We start from the raw sequence: 17,543 nt of genomic DNA on the forward strand, positions 1-17,543 counted from the left end.
GTAAAACCGAATTTAACTGCCTTCTCTGTTGCTTCTGTGTTTGGACGTGCCAATGTATGGTTTGAGAGAGGAGTGCAGCAGGCAAGTTTTGTTCAGAAAGAAAATCCCTCTATAAATAGGAATGGAGGACAAATATACAACCCGCCCACAGTCTACAACAGCCTCTGAACCTTTTCAACTCAAAAGACACTCAAGAATCCAAACCAACCCAGACGGACGGACAACATGCAACATTTAGAAACCATTTATTAATCTAACAATGAAGTAAGGTTGAATATAAATAAAAGATGTGCCTTTTGTGTGTGTGTTTTAGTCGCCTGGAGAGCAAGGTGGCCCAGTTGGAGTCGCAGCAGAGAGGAGAGCTGGAGGACATGAGGCAGGAGAAGAACAGACTACAGGTACTTAAATACAGGCTTATAATGTGACATGACATGTGTGGGAAAGGTTAGACTATCTCTACGTAACCTTAGCTTCTGTGGCTTAAGCCTGCGTTTACTCAACAACTCTCAAAATACATTTCAGGACTAGCACTTTGGTCTTTGAAGATTACTGTCAAGGTCAAGACCACATAATCTCCAATACTCTGTGCCAGACCTCAGACAAATCTTTTCCATTCACTTGCAAAACACTGCAAAACTGAGATAAAATGTATGAAGACACATGCGGAAGAGTTTTGTTTGGATTGGACAAAGAGAGGATTAAAGCCGGTGAGTTATACTTCTTTAGCCATAGTAAAAAAAAAGGGAGTGTCTGCAGTGCCGCGGCGCGCGGCCGAAACTGCCATGTTATTTTTGTGCCGGCCGCGCGCCGCGGCTCCTGAAACTGCGCCGCTATTTGACCGTGTTTTAGCACCGTTTTAGACCGCGCCGGGTTAAGGTTAGGGTTAAGGTTAAGGTTAAGGTTAAGGTTAAGGTTAAGGTTAAGGTCAAGGTTAGGGTTAGAGTTAGGGTTAGGGTAAGGGTTAAGGTTAAGGTTAAGGTTAGGGTTAGGGTTAGGGTTAAGGTTAGGGTTAGGGTTAGCCATGAGGCTATAACGGGCTATAAGGGAAATGCCGCGGTCCCTGAAACTGCGTGGCCATTTGACCGCACCGCGGCTCTCCAGCCACGGCAAAAAAAAAAACTCCTACAATGACAACAGAAATATGAAATTAAATAAATAACAACATAGTGTGGCTAAAATCTCATCTTGTCTAGTTTGTGTGGACCCAATGTCGTGTCTTGTCTTGTGGTAATTGTGTCTCGTCCCATTCTTCTGCTAACATTCAAATGCCATTATTATAACACCAGTAGAAAAGCAATTTTATGTATAAAAAAAAATCATGAGACAATGATATAGGTCATTGCCGCTGATTTGACCTATTTAATTGGTTCACACTAAATACACTTAACACTAAACATTTACTTCAATGTTTGCAAATAGAATCTGTACCTATTTTTTTCCATGTAGAGAAATGTCTTTTGCCCTTTTACACATGAGTTGTAAAAGCAGCTCATAGGGTCAAAATGAGACTGCTGAGTGTGTTCTGCTTCAAATTTTAGGGAGCTTTATTCTCCAAAAAACAGGAAGAGCGCTGATAGCATGCTAAAGTCTTTAAAACTCCTCTCTGATAGCATGCTAAAGTCTTTAAAACTCCTCTCTGATAGCATGCTAAAGTCTTTAAAACTCCTCTCTGAATAATTAGGATGCTCAGGATATGTGAGAAAGTGAGGATTACCTTTGGTCTGCTGCAAAACCTTCAAATGAATTAGTTCTGTTTTTCCACATTTTTAAGACAATATAAATCAGAGACAGCGCCTTTTGTGAATGTGGCACTGTGTCTAAATGCACTGTCCACATGGAATGGCAAAAGACATGATTAACGCAAACCTGTAAGAAAGAGCCATGTGCATATACGACTCTGGGATGAGAGCTGATTGGCTGTGGCAGGGTGGTCCACCTAGCTTCACATCTCCATCCGAAAAAGCTGTGCAAGCGACAAAAATGAATGCATTTGAAAACTAAACGCTCTGCCAAAGGGTTTGTGAGAGCTTGGAAGTTGCTACAAAGATTCAAATACCTACTTCGATCAGATACCTCAGCTGTAACTGTCACTTTCTTTCCCTTGCAGTCTGTAGTGCGGACACAGATGGCAGCGATCGAGGCCCTGGAGAGACAACTGCGAGTGGCCAGCAGCAACAACTCTGCTCTTCAGAGACAACAGGCCCAGCTCATGGAGTCTGTGCACACGCTCATCAACATGGTCACCAGCACTGCACGTAAGACGGCAACCTCAACCTTTAAACAGGAATCTGGAATGTAACTTCACGATTGAGCATTTTATGTGGTGTATTATTCAATTACCATGAGATGAAATGAATCGTGATCTGATTCTCGGAAAAATGGTAGTTTTGTGAAATCATGATTCACACTTTCTCTATTTAACGCAGCTCTATGCTCATATGCTGACACTTTTCTCCACCCACTTCTCCTATTGGTCAGCCACCCTCATGTGAGTGACAGGTGGATTTAATCACACTGAAGTCCTGACTCTCAGAAGCAGCAGATAAAAGTCAAACCGTTTCGTCTCGTCAATGTCTAATTAATAGAGATGTGATGAAGAAAATCTTTTGAGCTTGTGAGTCTTAAGCAGTCTTTTGCACTCATCATAAAACTGTACTATGACACTATTGTTCTAAGGCTGTATTACGCTGCATTGAGCAACACATAATGTAGAAAAGCTTTAAAATCAGAATCAGAAAAGGTGTATTGCCATTGTCATTGAACACAGTTTGCAAACATAGGAACTTGTCTCGGCGTTAAGGTGCAACATAAAACAATTAATAATAATAGCAACTTCTATAAAGTTAAATATGGCATGCATAAATTAAGAATTAACTAATAAAATAAGGTAAAGGAGTAAGGAGTGTCTAGCTGTTTAGATTTGTGTTGTATAGTATCGCTGATCTATAAATTAAATGTGCAGATAAACTAAAATATAAACAATTTATTTCAAGTATTTACAAAAAAATATTTTAAAAATCTGTACGTTTCTTGCATGGTAATCAACCCCTTTTGATACCTCAGTTAGTCAGTCAGTAACGATTTATAAATATTTGAATTTAACCCCAAATGACCTGCTCTGTTGTCCCTCTAGCGCCCCCTGTCAGGAGCCATGCGTGGAGAGACTGTGCAGAGGTTTACAGAGCAGGCCACTCCATCAGCGGTCTCTACCACATCTACATCAGCAACAGGACGCAGCCCGTGCAGGTAAAACAATGGCACCCAAATGAATGATGTCATTTCATTTTCCAGCACGTGTCCCTTCTCCCTCAGGTGTTCTGTGACATGGATTCGGCCGGTGGAGGCTGGACACTGTTCCAGAGGAGGAGCAATGGCAGCGTAGACTTCCAGAGGAGCTGGAGGGAATACAAGACGGTGAGTTAGAGCGGTCATACAAGATGGTGAGTTAGAGTGGTCAGTTAGAGCGGTCATACAAGATGATGCGGTCATACAAGACGGTGAGTTAGAGCGGTCATACTAGATGGTGAGTTAGAGCGGTCATACTAGATGGTGAGTTAGAGTGGTCAGTTAGAGCGGTCATACAAGATGATGCGGTCATACAAGACGGTGAGTTAGAGCGGTCATACCAGATGGTGAGTTAGAGCGGTCATACTAGATGGTGAGTTAGAGCGGTCATACTAGATGGTGAGTTAGAGCGGTCATACTAGATGGTGAGTTAGAGCGGTCATACTAGATGGTGAGTTAGAGTGGTCAGTTAGAGCGGTCATACAAGATGATGCGGTCATACAAGACGGTGAGTTAGAGCGGTCATACCAGATGGTGAGTTAGAGCGGTCATACTAGATGGTGAGTTAGAGCGGTCATACTAGATGGTGAGTTAGAGCGGTCATACAAGATGGTGAGTTAGAGCGGTCATACAAGATGGTGAGTTAGAGCGATCATACTAGATGGTGAGTTAGAGCGATCATACTAGATGGTGAGTTAGAGCGGTCATACTAGATGGTGAGTTAGAGCGGTCATACTAGATGGTGAGTTAGAGCGGTCATACAAGAAGGTGAGTTAGAGCGGTCATACAAGAAGGTGAGTTAGAGCGATCATACTAGATGGTGAGTTAGAGCGGTCATACTAGATGGTGAGTTAGAGCGGTCATACTAGATGGTGAGTTAGAGCGGTCATACAAGAAGGTGAGTTAGAGCGGTCATACAAGAAGGTGAGTTAGAGCGGTCATACAAGAAGGTGAGTTAGAGCGGTCATACAAGAAGGTGAGTTAGAGCGGTCATACAAGACGGTGAGTTAGAGCGGTCATACCAGATGGTGAGTTAGAGCGGTCATACAAGATGGTGAGTTAGAGCGGTCATACTAGATGGTGAGTTAGAGCGGTCATACAAGACGGTGAGTTAGAGCGGTCATACAAGATGGTGAGTTAGAGCGGTCATACAAGATGGTGAGTTAGAGCGATCATACTAGATGGTGAGTTAGAGCGGTCATACTAGATGGTGAGTTAGAGCGGTCATACAAGAAGGTGAGTTAGAGCGGTCATACAAGAAGGTGAGTTAGAGCGATCATACTAGATGGTGAGTTAGAGCGGTCATACTAGATGGTGAGTTAGAGCGGTCATACTAGATGGTGAGTTAGAGCGGTCATACAAGAAGGTGAGTTAGAGCGGTCATACAAGAAGGTGAGTTAGAGCGGTCATACAAGAAGGTGAGTTAGAGCGATCATACTAGATGGTGAGTTAGAGCGGTCATACTAGATGGTGAGTTAGAGCGGTCATACAAGAAGGTGAGTTAGAGCGGTCATACAAGAAGGTGAGTTAGAGCGGTCATACAAGAAGGTGAGTTAGAGCGGTCATACAAGAAGGTGAGTTAGAGCGGTCATACAAGACGGTGAGTTAGAGCGGTCATACCAGATGGTGAGTTAGAGCGGTCATACTAGATGGTGAGTTAGAGCGGTCATACTAGATGGTGAGTTAGAGCGGTCATACAAGACGGTGAGTTAGAGCGGTCATACAAGATGGTGAGTTAGAGCGGTCATACAAGATGGTGAGTTAGAGCGATCATACTAGATGGTGAGTTAGAGCGGTCATACTAGATGGTGAGTTAGAGCGGTCATACTAGATGGTGAGTTAGAGCGGTCATACAAGAAGGTGAGTTAGAGCGGTCATACAAGAAGGTGAGTTAGAGCGATCATACTAGATGGTGAGTTAGAGCGGTCATACTAGATGGTGAGTTAGAGCGGTCATACTAGATGGTGAGTTAGAGCGGTCATACAAGAAGGTGAGTTAGAGCGGTCATACAAGAAGGTGAGTTAGAGCGGTCATACAAGAAGGTGAGTTAGAGCGGTCATACAAGAAGGTGAGTTAGAGCGGTCATACTAGATGGTGAGTTAGAGCGGTCATACTAGATGGTGAGTTAGAGCGGTCATACTAGATGATGAGTTAGAGCGGTCATACTAGATGATGAGTTAGAGCGGTCATACAAGATGATGAGTTAGAGCGGTCATACAAGAGCAAGGCAAGCATTTATTCAGAAGTCAATTGTGATTTTGCCAAACCACGGATGGATGGCCACGCCCCTTTGACTCAGTCGCCCATAACCCACAGTAAAAGTGCACAGACAGGCAAGCTATAGACGTCCTTCTTCATTGGCTTATTATTATCTGAAATCATAACTCTCTGTCCATCTCACAAGGGTTCCTGCCTAGATAAGCTTAAAAAATGTTTTTGTCATAGTGAGTATCCGATTCCTAGCCATTCTCGTTTCTCACTGTTTGAGCTTGTGGTGCTTCAATATACTATAGTTTTTGTCTAAACAGTTTTTTGTCAAGGTCCATATAGTCCATGCTCAAAATAAAACACAACCACAGCAAATCAAATAGTAAGCGCCAGTTATCTACGGGACTAATTCAGAACTATACTCAAATTCAGAATCAGAATCAGAATCAGAATCAGAAAGGGTTTATTGCCATTGTCAATGAACAAAATTCAAATACATAAGTGATTCGGTGCAACATAAAACAATGAACAATGAATAAGTCAAAGGAGGAACAATTTAAGTCTACTATGGGATAAGAATCAAAATAAATAAGCTATCGCCCTCTGCTCTGACATATTGATGCTTTTGCGTGCAGGGTTTTGGTGAAGTGTCAGGGGAGCACTGGCTGGGGAACGAGGTGCTGCACCAGCTGACCTCTCAGGGCCAGTACACCCTCAGAGTGGAGCTGGAGGACTGGGAGGGCAGCGTCGGCTACTCCCAATACGACCGCTTCACACTGGCCGGTGAGAGGCAGCAGTACAGGTACGGACCAGAGTCTGTTCACACACACTCCGGGGGTGGGAAGGAAGAGTATGTAAAGGACTACTGCGAACTCTGAAATGGTCTGATCTGTTCGGTATTGTTGTCAGGCTGTATCTGCGTGGCTACAGCGGCACAGCGGGCCGACAGAGCAGCCTGGCCACTCAAGGGATGGGCTTCAGCACCAGAGACCAGGACAACGACAACTGTGACCACTGCAAATGTGCACTCATGCTCACTGGAGGTACGCGATTCTAAGTCCAATGTTGTAGTGCCTTATGATTACTCTCAACGTATATGGTGGGGCACTTATGTGGAATTTGGACTGCTTGAATAGTCTCTATGTTTGGAAAATTAAAGTAAGGAAAGGAAATGACGTTTTTAAAGCAGAACTAAGTAACTCTGGTTGATTGAGCTTCCCCTGCAGCACTAGACGCTACAAGGTTTTGATTTGTTTTTCAGATTGTTTTCACATACAAAAACCTTTCACATTGCAAAAAAAAAAAAAAAAAAGAGCCAGGGTTTCTCAGGAGAGTTGTCTTCGGGTGGATGTTGCAAGGCTGGTTTCCCTCCCAGATACAGCATGGAGGCAACGATGTACACTTATTTTACACGTATTTTACCATCACAGGGACAAAGATGTTTAATAAGGTGAAAATGTTACTTAGTGTTACTTGGGTGAGTGTCAAAACAACTTCACTCTTAAAATGTTTGTCCAGTTGACAGTGTATAACATTATTGTGTAATGGAACGTCTGAAGGTCTATATAGATAAACCTGGCGTCCTAATTATCTTCAGTCATGCTTATTTGGTTAATCCCTTTTCCTCCCTCAATCCCTGAATCCTCAAAATAAAATTACTTGAGTATACAATTTACTATTAAAATTGCCCCTTTACATCTCCTGTATATCAGAATTAGCTCTATACTTTCTGTCACTAAACCTTTATTTACATTCTAAGTTCAGAAATACTGCAGTGTTGCTTTGGTTCCCCTAAACCCTGGTCCGTCCCAGCCGCTGCACTGGACCTCACCTTGTGTCCGAGCCAAGACAAACAGCTCCCCACATGATTTCTGATGCAGATTACTGTAATAGTCCTGGTAAAAAAGGTCCAAATCCCCGGGGAACAGACCGAAGTGGTCAACATTACTCAGACAGTCAGTTATAATCGCAGCCATTTGCAACACACTTAAGAAAGGGGGATGATGTATGGAGCAAAACAACATGAATATAGGCCACGAGAAGTGAAATAATTGCAGCATTTTAGCATGTTAATTGTCGGACAAGAAAAAAACAAGCGGCTGATATTGTACAAAAATCTGCTGACTTGAATGCAGCATCTACATATTAAGAAAGATTAGAATAGATGATCAAGAATGTACCCGGACAACAGAATAAAAAAGCAAAATGGAAGGAGATAATCATACATTTGATACATTTATACATATAGTAATTGATTAGAGTGAGAGTTTATGCAATACATTTTACATCATTTTAAAATGTATATATGTCATATTGAAGGTAGTGGTTAAAATAGTGAATATATTGTAGAAATGTATCGGTTATATCATGTATTGCAAAATTGTGATATTATGATTGATTGTGATTCCCAGCCCTATGTTTGATTAAATACATGTTGAAGTACTCTTTGGATTCTCTATAATAATGTGATATTCAGCAGAGAAATTCATATTTATGCTACAAGACAAAACATAGACCACAGTTAATATACCAGGGTTTCTGCCAATAAATTTGACCTACGATCACTACCAATCAGATTAAAAAACACACAAAAAAAGTTAAATTTCAGAAGAATGTATGAAAGTAATCTGCTTCAAACACTAATAATTTCAAGACTTCATAAAACAACTTAGCTATTGAAACTAAGATTTATTTATTTTATTTAAACTATTTTTTGTGTCAACGTATATTGTACTGAACGTTTTCTCTTTTGCACTATGTTTTCAATGTAACGTAATTGCCTGATAGTATTTTTTGTGGGCCCCCATAGCTGTCGCTAAGTGTCCCATGCTGACCTCTACAATATCTCTTCTCACTTTGGTTTGCCTGCAGGTTGGTGGTTCGACGCCTGCGGCTTCTCAAACCTGAACGGGATCTATTACTCCATCGGCCACAACATCAGAAAACTCAACGGAATCAAGTGGCACCATTTCCGAGGGCCCAGCTACTCCCTGAGGTCCACCACCATGATGGTCCGGCCCTACGACTTCTGAGGCTTTTACAGAATCTAAAAATACAAACAGAACGGTACAAGCAGGACAGAAGTACGAACAATGTTTACAATATTCTCCGGATTCTTCAAGATGGATAATGATGTGGTTCAGTTATAGTCAACTCGCCAAAAAAGATGCTTGGAATTTGGAGCAAGAAAGGAAAGATTACAAGAAAGTGTTTGCATCTATCACTGTAAATAAATGATGTAAAGATCATGATAATCTGGGTGTTTGTAATTTAATCATTCATCTGTAAGTGGTTACTGCTGCTTCTCCAAGTTGCAATTCCCTTAAACAAAAACATTCTAAATTCCAGAATGGAGGCAAAAGTTAAGTGTAACATAATGTGATTTCAATGTAAAGAAACTGGGATTAACCTCAGAATATCATAAATATGATGAATCAAAGTAGTACAAATGAAAAGCACTCAAAAACATGTGAGTGATATTAGAGCCTGCGCCTGGTTTGAACTCATTTCAGAATCAGAACCAGAAAAAGGTTTATTGCCATTGTCAGTGAATAAAAATCACAAACTAGGAACTTGCTTTCCTCAGCTGCCGCAGGAAGTACATCCTCTGCTGGGCCTTCCCCGTGAGGGAGCTGATGGTGGGCTCCCACTTGAGGTCCTGGGTGATGGTGGTGCAGATAAAGAGGAAGGAGTCCACAGTGGAGATGGGGGAGTCTGTGATAGTGAGGGGGAGCTGGGGGGCTGTTACTTCCTGAAGTCCACGATCATCTCCACTGTCTTCTGGGCGTTGAACTCCAGGTTGTTACCGCTGCACCAGGACACCAGCCGGTCCACCTCCCTCCTGTAGACAGACTCATCCCTGTCCGATATGAGCCCAGTGAGGGTGGTGTTGTCCGCAAACTTGATTCGTTTTACGGAGTCGTGGCTGGAGGTGCAGCAGTTTGTGTACAGGGGGAAGAGCAGAGGAGAAAGTACACAGCCCTGTGGAGTTCCTGTGCTGATAGTCTGAGTGTCTGTGACATTCTTCCCCAGCCACACAGCTATTGTTTTACGTTATTTGCTTATTTATAAAAAAATTATTAAAGACACTTCATTTTAGATTAGGGTAAAGAGTTTTAGATTCTTCTGGACAAATACTTATAGTATATGACCACACACATTTTATTTACAGATATACAGTTTTACATACTTAGCAACTGACTATTCTAACCTGGAAATGTTAAACTGTGGCTTACTTACTTAAAACGCCTCCATTCTGTAATTTTGAACATTCTAAGGACAGAGCATTTTAAAGGGGCAATAGAATCGCATGCTGGTTTGTACACATTTTTTTTTAGAACTAGAAACTAGAAACACAAAAAGCATTGACAATGTATACATATTAATAAATCATAAAACAAAGAAAATGAAATAAACCAATAAGGAAGGACATGCATGAACAAGACTTTCTATGGACAAATGACTGAAGTAAAATGGTTTGGTTTGCTCAAACAAAACATAGACCACAGTTAATAGACCAGGGCTATTCAACATAAGGCCTGGGGGCCAAATCCGGCCCTCCAAGCGATTTGATCCCGCCCACAATCCATCTTCCAAATATATATACCGGCTTGTTTACTGGTTTCATTCTCGGTTAGCACAAGTTTAGACCTGGTTTGGTAATTGGCAATTTTGCTAAGCAATGTTGATAAAGCATTTTGTATGTTATTTCACACAAAAATGTAATCTATCAGTAATTATTGTATTGTATAAACGTCATTTATTCAAACAGTGGGGATATTTTGTGAAACCCCAACTTTTGTTTCAGTAGTTGTGTGTTTTGTTCACCTTCGGCCCAGAGATCTTGGCCCTCCAAAGAATCTGGCCCTTGGGACAAGTACGTTGAATAGCCCTATAATAGACATAGATATTGTCTGATTATTATTATTAGAGAGTTGTATGGAGATTTGTCCCTGTGACTTTCGCAAATCAGGACTTTGTTGCTTTGGGAGACAAACCGGAAACTTCTGCAAAGTTAAAGAGGTGTATGAGAAGCTCTGATAATAGCGCGTCAATGGGAATATAGATTTTTTAATTATATGTTCACAATATTGTCACATACAAACTGGTTTTACATTATAGACAATACAGTTGAATTGTTTGTTTAAATAAGTCTTCCTTTCCATGTGACATAACATTTTCTAGATGGTGTAATTATTACCTGTGAAAGAAAACGCAAAGACATTTTTTATTAATATATATATATATATATATATATATATATATATGGAAAATAATTGTAATAACTATTGTGAAACTCAAAGGTGCACTATGTAACTTTTCAGGTGTCTCGTGGGAGATGTTATTGTTTACCCTGGAATTTTCAACAGTATGGCATCAAACTTTTGTTTATTGCTCTTATATTTACCTTTAAAAACATTTGTTCTTATAGTGTGATCGCAGCTCCACAGATCTGACTAGTAACTAGGTTACTTAGAGTTAAGATAAGATAAGATAAGATATTCCTTTATTGTCCCACATGGGGAAATTTCATTGGTGCAACGCAGGTAGATACAGAGGTAGATACAGAAGAACAGATCACTTATAGGAAGTCTGAAAAACACTTTCAGTAGAAGATCTCCTATAACTGCTTGTCTCCAAGGGGATAGATACATTCAAAAGCCTACCATTATCCCACTTCTGACAACAATGTTCGCTTTCTCTTTGCGTGTTATCGTGTCATGCAACTGTCTTTACATGCACTTTAATGAGAATTTTGGTAAGCTTTTTGTTAGCTTTATACAAGGTTAAATATTTTTTTTTTGTAAATATACAATCATGTGCCCACGGCAATTAACTTTGTAGAACTGTACAATATGACATTTCGTACATTAAAATAAATTTCATTTTTTTCAGTATTTTCCTTTTGCTTATCTGCGCCTGGTTGGAAACGGTCGGCCTTTATGCAGATCTCATGTTAACTATTTTGTGCTTTGTCTCCCTCTGGCGGTTAAATGGTAAAACTACAACGTTGCCATCAAGCCAGAGAATCAGACGTCTTGAGATATTATATTGCGTAGTGGTATAGTTTTGATTATTCAAACACATTTATTTATACTTAATCGCAAATGTACACAGTTTTAGTCGTAAATTACACTTTTGTCAACGACCTTATTTGACCCATTCGCATAAATGCTTGAAACTTGTCCCTCTCCGGCTCCCATTTCAACCACTTCCGGTACTGAAACACAGCAGATTCAGTGTGAAGGTCGTGCGTCCAAAAATGTAAGTATTCTCCCCCAAACCTCACATGTTTTTACGATACTTTAAGGATACGATTGGACCACGTCTTATATTTTGACCCCGCGTATGACATTAGTTTTGATGGTGAGAAATCGCTTTGACTTCCACGAAGCTAAAGGAGGCTAACATTAGCTCTCGTGTAGCTTGTGCTTTGTGCTATCGCTGTCATAAAGAGGTAAAATATACTCGTGTCAAATCCATTATTATTCCAATTGGTACTGTTTTCTTTGATTATGGAGCTGATCGTTCATATGCTAAATGTATGACTTTGAGACTGTATGGATCAAGATTTGTTTGCGCTTTCGTAATATAATGCTAGTTAATATCACTGTGGAACTTTTGTTTTATTGCGTTTAGTATAGAATTATTGAGCTGTATTTAGTCATTTTAAAGACCAGACTTAGATTTTACTGTATGTTGGATAGTTGTTTGATTTGCTGATCTGACTTGGCAGCGGTGCGTGATGACGTCGTGTCTTCAGACGCCTCCAACCTCACACAATATGTTCCAATTAATGGTGATTTACATGAGCTTACAGTTTATAATTTGAATGCTTGAGTAGAAAGGCACAAGCGGTACATTTGCTTGACTACGTTTTCGTACAGGTGGACAGTGTATTGAGTTTGAGATAATATTGTGAGGATATGCAACATTTCAATATCGTTCATATAAAAATGTCTACTTATAGAACTGATTAAAAATAAAAAAAAAATGCTGATTTTTGTCTATCACTCGCCCATGTTCTTCCAAATATGTTTTTGGTTTGTTCAAGCTGCACCAACTGGCAGAGCATTAGGGCATTACTACAAGTTAATCAATAATCAAAATAATTGTCAACCGATTTTTTTCTAATCCCATTATCTTCTGAACTATACAGACTCCAAAATATGCAATGTGCTGAAAGAAGAGGTTTTATAACTCAATATGGCGCAGGGATCACATCAAAATGTCAAAGAAAATGGGCCTTTCACGATCTAAATGACTAACTATAGCTGCTCGATTTGGGGACAATATCTAATTGCAATTTTTCTGATTAGTATTGAGATTATATTTGCTATAAATTTATGGTTGAACAGAAAAACATACATTTTAAACATGTCTATGAGAACTGACAAATAGACTGAAATTGACTGAAACTGACATCATAATTAATAAAAAACATTCACTAGTATTTAAGAAAATGCAAACCAAATTGCAAAATAAGATCAAAACTGGATAGTTTGTTTTCTGTGGAAGAAATAATGGCACTTCAAAAAATGGCAGCCTTTGAGAATTGCTTTGAAACTTAATATATTCAAACTCTGACTCAAAATAATGATTGCTAGATTAATTGATTAGCAGAATAATTGTTAGTTGCTGTCAATAATATAACATTGTTGAAGAAATCTAAGCAACATTTTAATCAACATCTCCAGACTAGTTTATTTTTTTCTGTGGTTTATCAACAGTGATAATCTGTTTTATTGGCTTATAGTGCTCAGGATTGTTATCCTAAACCCCAGGTGATTATAAAATGCTAAATACTAAACATCTTTTAAAAAAATTCTGCTCTACAGTGATTTTTTTTTTTTTTTTTTTTTTTTTTTTTTTTTTTACCAGTCCCTCAGCAGTTTATCAGGTTGCTCTTTTGTTTACTTGTATTTATTTATGGGCAAATGTAGCTCTATTGAACGCCTGCATCAAACACAGTGGAGTTTCGACACTAGTTTGAACTGTAGTTTTCTTGACATTGGATCCCGAGCTCTGTGATAACACTTGTTGACTTCACTTTGCATCGTTAGAATATTGTTGGTTGTCATGTGGTGGTAGCCATAGTTTGAACAGGGTTCTGTGTTCTCTCTACAGTATCTCACCATGTCTCTGGCCAAGCCTGTGATGAGGGGACTCCTGGGGAAGCGGCTGAGGTTTCACCTGCCCATCGCTTTCGCGCTGTCTCTGCTCGCTGCCGTTGGATTCAAGGTAAGTTTGACTTTGAACCGGGTTGTTTGTTTTTTACGTTTGTTTTGACTAATTTAGGTCTAATATGATTTCTGAACATTTTAACATTCTTTTCGTTTAGTTTAGTACATAGAAATTGGATGGTTTGAAATGGTTTGGCTCATGTTTGTTTTTCGTGCACTAATACGCTCGCTGTGTCTCGCAGTACACAGTGACAGAGCCCAGGAAACAGGCTTATGCTGAGTTCTACAAGCATTATGATGCCACCAAAGAGTTTAACGCCATGAGGGAAGCGGGCATCTTCACAAGCGTGCGACCCACTGGAGAGTAAATGAGGTGAGGACATTTTAAATCACAGGCTTTTTTTCCTCGATGAAACTTGTCGGTATTTCAGTTTTAATCTGTTTTTTCCTTTGTAGCTCCTCATCCCTGTTGTTCATTCCTTGTAAGAAGAAAGTCTCCTTTGCTGCCCGAATGTTATTTGCTGATCAGATGTGAACATTACTGTTATGTTCAACTAAATAAACTATTCTATTAATGTATATTATTGTGTGTATGTTTTTGCTTTTATTTGACTGTTTTTTAACTGAGATAATGAGAAACCCTTTTGATATATGTCCCCAACACTATATTTTCACATTTTGACCCAGATAAGTTATTGGTAACAGTGATTTATGGGGTTTTAAGTATGTTTTTTTTTTTTTTTATATACTAAAGGTATCTGCTTGAGAGTGTTATAACTAAATACATAAAAACATGTCATTTTTGTAAACATTTGTCCCCCTTTGAAGCACTAACAAATTTCAATTGGAGTTTAGTTTAGCTAGTAACTGAATGCTGAAAAGTCCTCAATATTGCATATGACGGGAAGCATTGTTTATTACTCTGGTCCTAATTTTTATGTAATTGTAATGAAAATTAAAGGAAAAAGAGCTGAGAGAGAACAGTTCATCAATAAGTGGAATTCAAAATGCAATTTACTCAACCATCATTTAAATAAAAGGTAATCTGGTATTATTTGTCAAATCATTACTATTGTGTAATCTATTTGGATTTTGTTTACTTGATGGTGTAACATCTGCTCATGTCCAACCAGGAAGTGAAATTATAAACCACCAAAATAGGCAATTTTTTTTTATTTTTGTAAAATTCTTAATATAATCACTACATTTTAATGACATGTGTAATCTCATGCCATTTACACTTTATTTTATTTATCATGTGTTCCATTTAAAAAAAACACAATCAGAACAAGAGCACATAGCATGGAACGATACAAAAAGTGACATCCAAATGAAACTTAAGGCACACCAAAATAAAGGCAAGGCAAGTTTATTTGTAGAGCACGTTTCATACACAAGGCAATTCAAAGTGCTTCACACAGCAGGAAAAATGCATTAAGATCACAAAGAAATTACAGAAACAGAAATACAAAATACAATAAAATTAACTAAATTAAAAATTATCAATCCAACTGATTGTCTAAACTAATAAAATCACAAACAAAAGAGAAGAGTGCAAAGAAAAATTTTTCAGTCATATGCGCAGCTAAACAAAACTGTTTTTAGCTTAGATTTGAACATTGTCAGAGTAGAAGCCTGTCTCACATCTTCAGAAGACTGTTCCAGATTTTAGCTGCATAAAACTGAAACGCAGATTCCCCATGTTTTGTCTTGACTCGGGGCACCAGCAGGAGGCCGGTCCCTGAGGTCCTCAGAGTCCGAGATGGTTCATATGGCACTAACATGTCTGAGATGTACTTTGGTGCTAGGCCATGGAGAGACTTGTACACAAGCAGAGCTGCTTTAAAGTCTATTCTCTGAGCCACAGGGAGCCAGTGCAGAGACCTGAGAACAGGACTAATGTGTTGGTACTTCCTGGTTCTAGTCAGGACCCGAACATCCCATTTAGTCCAGAGTCTGTCAAATTTGTCCATTTTCAGATTAAGTGCAAATGTGATTTACTTTTTTCATTTTCTATATGTCAATAATGCTGTCGGTCCAGTCCTTGTCATATGCACTTTAATGTCTCTATACTTTGCCCCTTATAAATCTTCAGAAATAAATACTAACCTAACTACTTGTTTTATAAGTCGTAAAGCAGAAGTTGCACACCTTTTCTCATCAGAATTGATTAATTTTAAGGACTTTGTTGTTGTTTTGTACATCCGGTCTACAGTTTTCGTTTGCGTGCGTTTGGCTCCACCTAGCGGCCGTGCGGTGTCTCATTGTCCCGCATACTCTCCGCACACTCTCCGCTCTTCTTCCTGGTTTCAAGTGGATGTCACCGCGCCTACCAAACAAACCCAAAGTTGTCCCGGTCCAGGGACGAGGATGAGCCCCCCGCAGAGGACAGGGCATCCGGGACAAACCTCCACGAACGACACGAGTGGCACGAAAACGACGATAAACGGATAACGTGAAGAAGAAAGTGAAGACGCGACTGGAGAGAGAGAGAGGGAGCTAGCCGCGTTAGCCACCTAGCAGCTAACACACGGCTGCGGGTTACTTTTAGCATCGAGTTTGGGCTGCAGGTGCGATCCGCTGACTTTGCAAACGAACTATTTCCATTTTCGAAGTGGACAACATGGATTTGAACAAGGATAAAGTTCAAATGAGGCATCATCCTCGCAGGTAAGGCTACAAAACGAATAATAATCTCTGACGTGCCCGTTGAGTTTGCTGGAGTTAGCTGCTCACGGGCTAAAAATGAGCCTATATTATTTTAAAATAGCCTTGACATTTTGGGAGCCAGGTTTTAGAAATGTAACACTGCACGGTTTTACTTGGAAACGTGTTTAAATGTGTGAAATAGTTGTGTGCATATTAGTTCTTAATAAAGTCCTTGCTCTCTTGCAGATTGCTATTTGATTTGTCATTAAATTGAACTAGTCTATGGTCCAAAAATGTCATCTGGACTTGTTTCTTTCAGTTTCATGTTTTTACTTTCCTTCTGTCGATTCAAAAATAACTTTGATAACACGTCACGGTTAAAACTTTTGAAAACACATAAAGTTGTCTAATTAAAATGGTCATATTATTGTTCATATTGACAAACCTCAACTGCTCCTTGGATAAATCAAAGCTGAAAGATGAGTTTAGAATTAGTTTATTTAAATGAAAACATCAGGGAATGTTGAAGAAAAGCCACTGTAGTGTGTTGAAATTCTTTTAGTAAACTTTCAGGCTTCACAACATTCTATAGATATTCCCCGCAGCTAAAGTAGATATTGTTTAAAATTAAGATTCTTGTTTAAATATTGTTTAACAGAAATGACCAGGTTAAAGTGTTTTGAATATTTCAGGGCAAAATAAATCTTAATCAATAGGAAAACTGTCTCTTGCCAATTGTTTTCCGGGAGCATCTTGTCTATATATTCTATAATCAGAAAACCATCAATTTTTCGTTCTCTAAACATTTGGTTGGTTACTAAATAATCTCAATAAAACCTCAGGCAGACGTTATTTGAAGGTTTTTGTGCCACGTCTGAGGAACATAAAATTTTTGGTCCTTTAAAAGCTCTGGGATTGTTTACAAAAATGTAGATCAAAAATTAGAGTCTGATTAGTAACAAATAAACAAAACAAAAACTTGTGTGAACTACAAGCTAATGTCATCTGAAGGTTATTTGCAACTTCTGGGGAACGTTTGAATCTTTGCTTCCCTAAACGTTCTTGGAACAGTAGGTCATAATCAACATTTAAAGAACATTTAGGGCTTTTGTTTAGTTACAAGAAAATGTAGGTGATAATAAATGATAACATAGAAACTAATTTATACCACACAATAACTTTAATGAAGGATCATCGCAAAAAAACAATTCTAAATGT

The 17,543-nt window shown here is 39.2% G+C and overlaps 3 protein-coding genes across 4 annotated transcripts in view; all 3 read left to right on the forward strand.

Moving 5' to 3' along the window:
• Positions 1 to 8,577, forward strand: part of angpt4 (angiopoietin 4) — a 61,277-nt gene extending 52,700 nt beyond the window's left edge. Inside the window, exons 4-10 of one of the 2 annotated variants that reach the window (XM_072451765.1) lie at positions 314 to 398; positions 2,192 to 2,255; positions 3,134 to 3,246; positions 3,313 to 3,414; positions 6,129 to 6,295; positions 6,403 to 6,536; positions 8,365 to 8,577. In XM_072451765.1, coding sequence (XP_072307866.1) covers positions 314 to 398; positions 2,192 to 2,255; positions 3,134 to 3,246; positions 3,313 to 3,414; positions 6,129 to 6,295; positions 6,403 to 6,536; positions 8,365 to 8,525 — 826 coding nt within the window. In that variant the 3' untranslated portion in view covers positions 8,526 to 8,577. Of the gene's footprint in view, positions 1 to 313; positions 399 to 2,107; positions 2,256 to 3,133; positions 3,247 to 3,312; positions 3,415 to 6,128; positions 6,296 to 6,402; positions 6,537 to 8,364 lie in introns of both variants that reach the window. The other variant, XM_072451764.1, reaches the window with a different exon arrangement.
• A 3,082-nt stretch (positions 8,578 to 11,659) lies between these two features.
• Positions 11,660 to 14,255, forward strand: cox6c (cytochrome c oxidase subunit 6C). Its single transcript, XM_072451778.1, has 4 exons — positions 11,660 to 11,757; positions 13,621 to 13,734; positions 13,919 to 14,049; positions 14,133 to 14,255. The coding sequence occupies exons 1-3, from the start codon at positions 11,665 to 11,667 to the stop codon at positions 14,042 to 14,044; spliced, it is 333 nt and encodes a 110-aa protein (XP_072307879.1). The 5' UTR covers positions 11,660 to 11,664; the 3' UTR covers positions 14,045 to 14,049; positions 14,133 to 14,255.
• Positions 14,256 to 15,985: 1,730 nt separating this feature from the next.
• LOC140365379 (serine/threonine-protein kinase 4-like) overlaps positions 15,986 to 17,543 on the forward strand; it is a 51,580-nt gene continuing 50,022 nt past the window's right edge. The window contains exon 1 of the mRNA XM_072451766.1: positions 15,986 to 16,346. Within this exon, the coding sequence (XP_072307867.1) occupies positions 16,300 to 16,346 (47 nt within the window). The 5' untranslated portion in view covers positions 15,986 to 16,299. The remainder of the gene's footprint in view (positions 16,347 to 17,543) is intronic.

Source organism: Eucyclogobius newberryi, unplaced genomic scaffold (assembly GCF_026437365.1).
Source record: "Eucyclogobius newberryi isolate DKJ021-1_F unplaced genomic scaffold, fEucNew1.0.hap1 SCAF_19, whole genome shotgun sequence".
NCBI lineage: Eukaryota > Metazoa > Chordata > Actinopteri > Gobiiformes > Gobiidae > Eucyclogobius > Eucyclogobius newberryi.